Source organism: Cucumis melo, chromosome 2 (genome assembly GCF_025177605.1).
Source record: "Cucumis melo cultivar AY chromosome 2, USDA_Cmelo_AY_1.0, whole genome shotgun sequence".
NCBI classification, from domain to species: Eukaryota; Viridiplantae; Streptophyta; class Magnoliopsida; order Cucurbitales; family Cucurbitaceae; genus Cucumis; species Cucumis melo.
In genome coordinates this window covers 8,448,809-8,458,652 of record NC_066858.1, presented here as the reverse complement: position 1 = coordinate 8,458,652, position 9,844 = coordinate 8,448,809, and the positions used below count along the sequence as shown (strand labels likewise).

Sequence of the window (9,844 nt, the reverse complement as noted above, 5' to 3'; positions counted from 1 at the left end):
TCATTGTGTGAGTAATATAGATATGATCAACTTTATAAAAGTTGGCCTTCAATGGCTGAAATTGATACCATATGGTTAAGGAATATATGCAATAGCACATAACCCCATAACCAAGAAGATCAAGCCCTTCTCACACTAATGGTTGCAAAAATCTTAAACCTTTACTTTACCTTTAGCGGAGTAGTGAGCACCTTTTCACCCGTGTGCCTCACACGCTTTTCAAATTATATTTTTATGCAAAACGTTTTTTTTTTTTTTTTTTTCCTTTTTGTAATGATTTTTAACCAAAATGTTAATTATATAACAAATTGATTTTCTTGGCACTTAAAAAGATATTCCTAAGTTAAAAAGAAAACAATGTTTATAGGTATTTAAAAACTCCAAATGTTTATCTTATAATGATTGTGAACATTATCTATTTTTTGATGGTAAGATTCTTGGCATGTCTTTCAAGATAATGCTCCTATTAATACAGGTTTAAAGTTCTTACCTCATATATAAATGTATAGATAATCAATTTTTGGACTTAATAGGTTTTGTTATCATATTATAATATGAACATAAGATTTGATTTCAAAATTGATTGACTATACGAAGAAGAAGAGTAAGACTCATAGATCTTATAAAAATTCTTCCCACTTTTTAACCCTCATTTCAAAGTTAATTATCTAGTTTAAAACACTAGTTTCTTCAATTTTAACCAAAACACTTTACAATTTAAAACAAATACTTTAAAGAGACATATTTGCGAAACACACACCTCAGAAAAAGTTAATGGATGACAACAAGAATCCAAGTTGGGAGTACATTTTCAAACAACTTTCAGTAACCTTTCATTTGGTTACTTTTACAATTTACAGAAAAAAAAAAAGAAGAAGAAGAAGAAAAAAAAAATGTAGAGACAAACATAATATTTTGGGTTATTATATATATAATAGATATGCTCCAACACACACACATTCCACAAAGCCATTGAATACCCTTTTGAATTGCCAACAATTCTTCTTTCTCTCTAGCTATATCCCTTTTTTTCCTCTCTTAAGCAAATGGAAATGGAGTGTGATGAAAAAGTAAGGGTATGGAGGAGAATGTCTTTATGGGTGAAGAGTTTATTTGCAAAATTAGTGGAAATTGGAAAGAAGGCAAAAGCTCTGGGGAAAGATGATCCAAGAAGGGTTATTCATGCACTAAAATTAGGGCTTACACTCACAATTGTCTCACTACTTTACTATTACAAACCACTTTATGATAACTTTGGAGTTTCAGCAATGTGGGCTGTCATGACTGTTGTTGTTGTTCTTGAATTCTCAGTAGGTATGATTACTTTTTTTTTTTTTTTTTAATTTTTAATTTTTAATTTTTTAACTTTTGGCCTTTTGACTCTCTTCTCTTGTTGTTGTCTTTGAATTTTCAGTGATTGTTCATCACTTTTTACACTTCTTTTTACCCAACATCTAAGAATAAAGCTTACCCCATGTGCCAATCTTTTTTTATTTAACTCATCCAAGAAAAACAAAATTCAGGAATCTTTCTCCATCGACCAAGATTTTACTGGTCAAAAGCAAGTTTTATTTGCTTTTAACCTAGTTAGCACAGGTAATTATGTTTAAGCTTTAGACACATTCTTTAAGGAAAAAGGACAGTGTTAAACTACGTTTTGTTAGTTAAATATAATATATAACAAAATTTGGCTGTATATGATCAGAGGTGCCCTTAAAATTTTTAATAACTTTACAGTATATGATGGATTTTTTTAAAGGATTAAAAACCATTTTATTGTTTTCAAAATCTTTTTAAACAGTGAAGATTAGATTTGAATTATAAAATGAAGATTTTGGAATGATTTAAAAACGTGATAAAAATGATTTTAATGGTTTGAAATTTGTCCCAATATCAATTATGTCAAAACCATGTTTGCTAACCAAACACAATGTGAAATTCAATATATTGGAATGCAATAAAATGTGTGAAAATGTTTGAATGGTAGAGTGGAAAATATGAGTTTGATATATGTGTGTGTGTGTATATTGTAACGAAGCATTGTATATTATAATTATATGATGGAAAAAATAATGACAGGGGCAACACTGGGAAAAGGGTTGAATAGAGCATTTGCAACACTGTTTGCTGGTGGTTTAGGAGCTGGAGCTCATCACTTGGCTGCTCTATCTGGACATGTTGGCCAACCAATCATTACTAGTATCTTTGTCTTTTTAACAGGTAAACTATATTTTCTTCTCCATATATTTTTCATACTTTTAATGAAATAACGGTTTTCTTAGTATCTAAATTTACAAGAATATATGTTTGATCTCTAGTTTTTTTACAACATACTTTATTAACTCTTATCCTTTTTTTCCATTGTTTTATATAATGATATGACATTTCAAATGAGAAAAATAATCGTAAATATTATTTAAGAGTTTTATCGAAAGTATAATAAATTGGCAAAATATTTACACTTTATAAAACAATTTCGAAAAAAAATCCACAAACACACAATGAAAATACCAAAAATGCCCCCATCAACACGATCTTATATTTGCATAATATATTTGGTTCACAATCTTGTACCACGATCGTTTAGATTTGGATATACGATCTTTCAAATTAACAATTTTTTATTTGCTACACGATCGATTAAATTTGATTACTCAAATCTAAACATTTTTTTTAAAGATTTTTTGGTACACGATCCAAATCTAAACGACGATCGTGTAGCAATATTCGAACAAGTTTTTTTTTAAAGATTTTTTGTATTTGGTACACGATCTTGAACAACAAAATAACAATTTGAAATAAAATATAAAAGAAAAATAGATATTTTATATTTGGTACACGATCTTGAACCAAATAATAGTTTGAAAAAAATAAAAGAAAAATATTTTTTATATTTGGTATACGAGAAGAAGAAGAGAAAGAGAATAGAAAGAAAAAGAAAAACTCCACAAGGAAGAAGATGGAGGTTAAAGGAAGGGTAAACCTGAAACATTTTTAAGAAAAATTCCAATTTCATGGACTTTATAATTTTGTTATACGGACCGTAAATATTTGGTTGTTTTGTTATAATTATAAAAATTTTCCATTTATTTATCATGTCTTTTTTCTTGTTCTTCTTTCCTTCCTTAACTAATCAATAGATAATTAATGGATATGAATCACTCCAAATTTTCTCTCTTTTTATTTAATTAGTAGATAATTTCAAACTTCCTTGTCTCCCTTTCCCTTCGACAGATAAAAAGATTTTTTTTTTTAATTTTAAACCTAACAAAATCAACTAAAATATATTTAAAAAATATAACAAAATTAAATCTACATTAGGATAAATATCTATCTTTACTAAAAATCTATCAATATATGTATCATTATTAAATCTGAAATTTTATTGTATTTTATAAATATTTTAAAGTTTTATCATTTGTAATAATTTTTTCACACAAAAATAGGTTATTATTATTAATTTTATCTCTTTCTAATTTAGGGTTTTAGTGTAAAGGAAACCGAGGAGATGGAAGAGAGAATTTTGTAATTTATTTTTATAATTTAAAATCCCATTTCGTATTAAAATAATAATAAAAGATGAGGTCAAGTACTACTTAGTAAACATATTCTTAAAATGGGAAGACTAAACTTAATACTTTAATGGGTATAGAGAAGTGTTTTTATTTTAAAATAGTTGCTGTTGTTTTTGGTAAAAAATTGTAAAGAATAGTGAAAAAAGTTTTTTTTTTTTTTTACACAGTCCTTTACTAACTTTTTATAATCAAAAGTTGTTTGAAAAATAATTGTAAAATCAGATTTTTTTTTTAAAAAAAAAAAAACCCCACTTTAAAAGTGTGTTTTTGACTATTTCAATAGTGCTTATGGAAGAAGTTAAAAACATATATATGTAAACATATATACATATATCTATATATTATATTCTTTAAAAGGCATGTGCTACTACATAGTAAAAGTTTTGTTGATTTTTAATTAATTTGATCTATAAAGTCCAAAAAAAAAAAAATCCAATTTATCCATAAACTTTCTATGTTACGAGAAAAGTAATTATAATTTTTCTTTAATTTTGAAAAAGTCTAGTTCCCCATCTCATTATTTCATAAAAATCCACTTCCTTTCCTACCCAAAAATTTTCCCATTCATCTCTACTGTTTTAACTTAATCAAACTCTACCATCCATCTAAAGTTTGAAAAGCTATAGATCTTTTCAAGGGAATGTAACCAAACATTAACAACTAAAATTAACTTTATAAAACCAATGATAAGAATAAAATCAACAAATTCCAAATCATGTAAAGAAGTAGATTAAAAAAAATAAAAAACAATGGACAATGTAGTTGTAAAATTAAATGTATTAGTTAGTTAACTAATATAACGGTTTAATGAAAAATTCTTTATGCGTGATAACACATTCCAAGGAGTAAGCTATATGAATGATAGTCTTGAGAGTCCTACCTAATAAAGTTTTCAATTATGTGATATTGATCATAACTATGTGATAATACTAGCTATGCGAAATGCTAAAATATCTCATCTCACATGCTGACATCTTAGGCGAGATGACCAAGTGAGATGAGATGTGATGAATGACATGATTTTTGTCACATTGTTAAAGAATCAAATATTTTATTGTGCAACAACAATAACTTACCCAAAATAATCTTAAATCACCAATCTAACTCTAAAAATCATCTCTTTTAATAACTGTTTGATTAATCATTTTTTTAACAACATTTAAACATGAAGAGATAAGTGATGCATCGGAAAATCTCAATTAGGTTGAGCTAATTCTATTATGATTATTGTATGCATGTTTCTTCTATATTGATTATCAATGAAGCATCTCTTATGAAAAAAATTTAATTATGTCAGTATTTTAATGGTAATTAAAGTCAGGACAGTAGGAATGATTTGTTTTTTTGGTGTTGAACAGCTTGCACATTGACGTTTATGAGGTTTTTTCCAAGCATCAAAGCAAAATATGATTATGGAATGATGATCTCCATTTTATCATTCTCTTTGGTATCCATATCGGGGCTTCGAGATGATGAAATATTTTTGCTTCTTCAGAAGAGGGTTTCTACAATCTTCCTTGGTGTTTGTGTCTGTCTTATCATTTCTATCTCTATTTCCCCGTTTTGGGCTGGTCAAGATCTTCACAATCGAATTGCTCTCAACATTGAATACCTAGCTCTCTTCTTTGAAGGTATACATATCTATAATATTTATTTACATAACAAACTATTTGCACGTTAGAGCCCAAATAATATAACAACATACTTGGATCACTTCCAAGACAATCAACCCAACCATAGTACTACTCAAGTGCACCACAAATTAATCACCAACCAATCAACACATAATGGATAGCAATAAAACCATAAAATCTTTGAAGATAACACAAAGAACACAGGAACTATACATGGAAAAACCACGGGACATTTGAAAAGCCAATCCTTGTCACCTTCTCTTATTATTATAAAATTGAAGGAGAAAAAATCAAAATGAGTCGTACAACAATTTATTACCCACCAAATACTTTCATACATAAGAGGTAACACTAATAAAAGGAATGAAAAATCACCCGTTTTATAGATTATGTTCGGTAACAATTACGAATAAACGAAAAGTTAAAACAACGATCCAATCGTTCAAAAAAAATTCAGCAAGATCCAACAACTCAAACTTTGGCATTGGCAAAATATTGTGTGGAAGCTGTCCTCGAAAAAGCCCAAACTGCGTCTGCTTCTCTCTTATTTCTGTCTCTTCTTTTTGTTTTTTTTTTTTTTCTGTTTCCCTCTCCTTCTGCTTGGGTCATACCCATATAACATGAAAGAAAACATAATGCTTTCAAAATGGGTCGACCAAAAGTTAATCCTAGTTGGGCTAAACATATAACCCAATATTTTGGGCATACAAAACACAAGTTTAAAAATAGAATCTTTGCTTGTGCAACAAGTGGGCTCAACACCCACAACACTATAGTCTAAGTATGTTATAGTTACAACTATTTTATAACACTTTATGACTAATACTATGCTCTAACATTATAACACTTTTAACCTACAATCTGAGTGACAAAGTGATATCGATGATCCCTAAATTATAAACCGTCGTCTTAAACACCAAACAATAATGGGTTTGAAGCTATTTTCTATTGAAGTAGAATAGAGGTGGCTTTAGCTAACTAAAGATAATTAGATTAATCTGATCTATTTGGGTATATTTGAGGTTAGGAGTGGAGTGCACTATAATAGTCCATTTCTTGTTTGACGCAAAATTTAGTTTTAGTTGAGGATGAGGATTATGATTTAAAATAACCCACATGTTATTACTATTTTTAAACCCTAGAAGCATTTGTTTTAAGAGTTGTGAAGTTCGTCGACCAACTTTCGAACACCACCTCTAGTGATCGTTGTCGGCCAATCTCCGACCACCACCTCCAGTGGTTCCATTTGCGAACTTCTGACAAAAAATTCCGATGCAAGTTGTCAACCAACCTTTGGTTTTGCCACTGATCAACCTTGAAATTTTTTAATATAAAAGTATTTTTATGGTTTAGGCTAATCTCCAGTGATCGTTTTTGGCCAATATCTTCGATTCTATCATCGAACTTCTGACAACCAACTCTAGCTACTGTCGCCATTGGTCAATCTTGAAAAGCTTTAATAAAAACATTTTTAACATATAAAATAAACAAAAGAAACTTACATATACATTTTAAAAAAAGGTTTTAAAACACATAATGCTTTTATGTTAAGAAGTTTTTATCAAAAGAGTTTACATAAAAATGAATTATTGAAAAACCTTTTCCTAAGTCCTTCCAAATATACATTTATTTAATTATAATATTTTTTTTAAAATACACTTTCTTATGCTTTTTTTTTGCAAAATTATTTTATCTACTTATTAAACTTTTAATAGTCATACATAGAGATCGTAGTTAAATTTATTAAAAGAACAATTTAATTAACAAGATTTAATTAAATCACATGTTAAATTTGAGAAAATGTCAAAAATGACAAATTTGACAAAATATTTACACCATATAACAAAATTTTAGATTCTATAAATGATAGACATTGACATGTTTCTATCAGTGATATTTTGATAGACAGTAATAGATGTCTATTAGTGTCTATCATCGATAGAATCCAAAAATTTTCTATATATTGTAAATATTTTAGTTTATTTTACTACATTTAAAAATGTCTTTATTAATTTCTATAAAATATGTTACAGTATAAAATTGTGGAACACAACATCTCATCTAGTAATAAACTAGTTTGTATAAAAATTAGTGGAAGTTAAATATTGATAGACTTTTATTAGCGTTTATCAATGCATTTAAAGTTCAACGGAACAAAATTAAAAAATAATACTCATAACGTTAATTTGTTTTAAGGATGAAAATCACCGATACTTTGTTTTAAAAAATAGAAATTTTTTTATAAAGATAATAAACTACTAAAATATTTACGAATCGTGTAACAAAGCCATAAAGTTAGCATTTTTTTAAATATTCCAGGTTTGACTTTCTCTCTTTATCCTCCTCTTCGCTGCCATCTTTTTCTATCGTCTTTTTTCCTTTCCTCTCCTATTTTTTTCACTGCGATTTTTTTCTATTGTCTTTCTTCTTTTCCTCTTCTTTTGTTTTTTGCTGCGATTTCTTTCCATCGTCTTTCTTCTTTTCCTACTCTTTTTTACGTCGTTTAGATTATGGTAATCAAATCTAAAAGATCGTGTGTATAAAGAATCTTGAAAAAAATCATTTAGATTGAAGTAGCCAAATCTAAATGATCGTGTAAAAAAATAAATGATCGTGTATCAAAAGAATTAAAAAACATCTTTTAGTCAAATCTAAACGACCATAGTAAAGAATAATTAAAAAATAAACGATCGTATAAACAAATCTAAACGATCCTATACCAACGATCGTATAGAAAACTTTTTTAAAAAAAGCATTTAGATTTGGGGTAACCAAATCTAAACGACATTAGCCAAATTTAACCGATCGAATCTAAACGATTGTGTAACCAAATTAAACCATAAAATTGAAAAAATAAATCGTTTATATTTGGCTTCAAATTAAAACGACCAAATCTAAATGATCGTGTACCAAAAGTTAAATCTAAACGATCCTATGCCAAATATTTTAGGCCCGTTTTTAACGACGTGGTTGACGGGGCATTTTTGATATTTTCTATTAATGGGTCTGTGAGCTTTTCTCGTTTTTTCGGAATTGTTTTAGAGTGTAAATATTTTGTCGATTTGTTATATTTTTTAAAAAAATCCAAAAAAATATGTATTTAACTTTTAAATACGTTTCATTAATTCTCTTAAGCATCCGATGCGCGTGAAGAGAAATACTATTAATTAATCGAACAAAAATTGTTAGTATCTCAGTTTTTTAAAAAAACTTCCGAGAGAGTGGTATGGGTTGATAAGGATAGTGCCCTACCTTTAAAGAAAAGGTCAAAAATTAAAATGTTTTTATTGTTAGTGCATCCATGAAAATGGTTTACCCAGATTGCTTCTCCTTCTTTCATTACCTCACTTATATATGTTCTTCAATCTATAGCTTCACTTTAATTTCTCATTTCTTCCCTAATTGTTTCTCTCGTTCCTTCAATGCCACTTCCTAACCTCTTTCTTTCTCTTTATTAAATTTTATAATTTTTCTGTTAGCTTCTCTCTTCTTTGATATTCTCATTCCTTCGCCTCCTCCTATTTTTCCCAATTTCTTCTACCGATAATCTCAGCAACCAAAGAGGACTCAGGACTTCAAATATAAGTACAAAGTTCCCAAAAACCAAATGCAGAAAGAGTCAAAAGATCAGATGGAGATTAAGTGCGTGTTAGAAATGTAGTAGACCCTTACAATATGAATTAAGAAACATGAGTAGAAGATTGTTTGTTCTCCTACCCTAGGGAAAAATAAGAAACTTGAATATTTGGTAAATGATTTCACTTTTCTTTTCTTCCTTTTTATCTTACTTACAAATGAGAAATCTTACGTATATTTATATTGGGTAAAAAAAGCCTCAACCTTATATTCAACCATACACAAAATATGTATCAAATGTATTTAGTAATTCATGTATTATTCAATATATATATATATATATATATATATATATATATATATATTTAGTACTTCAATACTCGATCAAATAATAATAATAATGATATAAAAACTATATGCTTTCATAAATTTTCCTTTCTAAGAAGATTTTGGAATATTTTCCACAGGATATGGATCAGAATACTTCAAAACTTTACAAGATAGAGAGGCCAACAAAGATGAAAATTTTAGTCAATTATACAAAAGTATTCTCAAATCAAGTGGCATTGAAGATACGTTGGTATATTTCTCTCTTTTCACTTTTATCTCTAATTTCATACTAATTTCAATAATTTATGGAAATGTTGATGAAAACCTTAATTAATGTCTTATCTATTGCAGTCTATACTTAGATTTACCTCTCTCATTTAATTTTATTGTACACGGATTTGTGACATTGACATCTTTTCACAGTATAATTTTGCAAGGTGGGAGCCTGGCCATGGATGTTTCCAATTTCGTCATCCATGGAAGCAGTACCTCAAAATTGGATCCCTAACTTACCAATGTGCCTTTAGAGTTGATGCTCTTCATCGCAATCTCCATTCAAATGTTCAAGTAATAATATTCTCTTGCTTCTTTATTGTCAAATAAGCGTCAAATTTTCATCAAAATATCATTTTAGTCTTTACAACTTAACGTTTGTTTGGAGTCTTTATTAGTTTCAGTAATTCTTGAAAATGGTACACATACTTTAATATTACATTCACTTTCACCTTT

General features: G+C 28.1%; 1 protein-coding gene across 1 annotated transcript; it reads left to right on the top strand.

The window, feature by feature from the left end:
- The first annotated feature begins 973 nt into the window (after positions 1-973).
- Positions 974-9,795, top strand: LOC103491945 (aluminum-activated malate transporter 2-like). Its single transcript, XM_051081746.1, has 6 exons — positions 974-1,314; positions 2,080-2,220; positions 4,934-5,206; positions 9,253-9,365; positions 9,539-9,682; positions 9,787-9,795. The coding sequence occupies exons 1-6, from the start codon at positions 1,047-1,049 to the stop codon at positions 9,793-9,795; spliced, it is 948 nt and encodes a 315-aa protein (XP_050937703.1). The 5' UTR covers positions 974-1,046.
- The last annotated feature ends 49 nt before the right edge of the window (positions 9,796-9,844 follow it).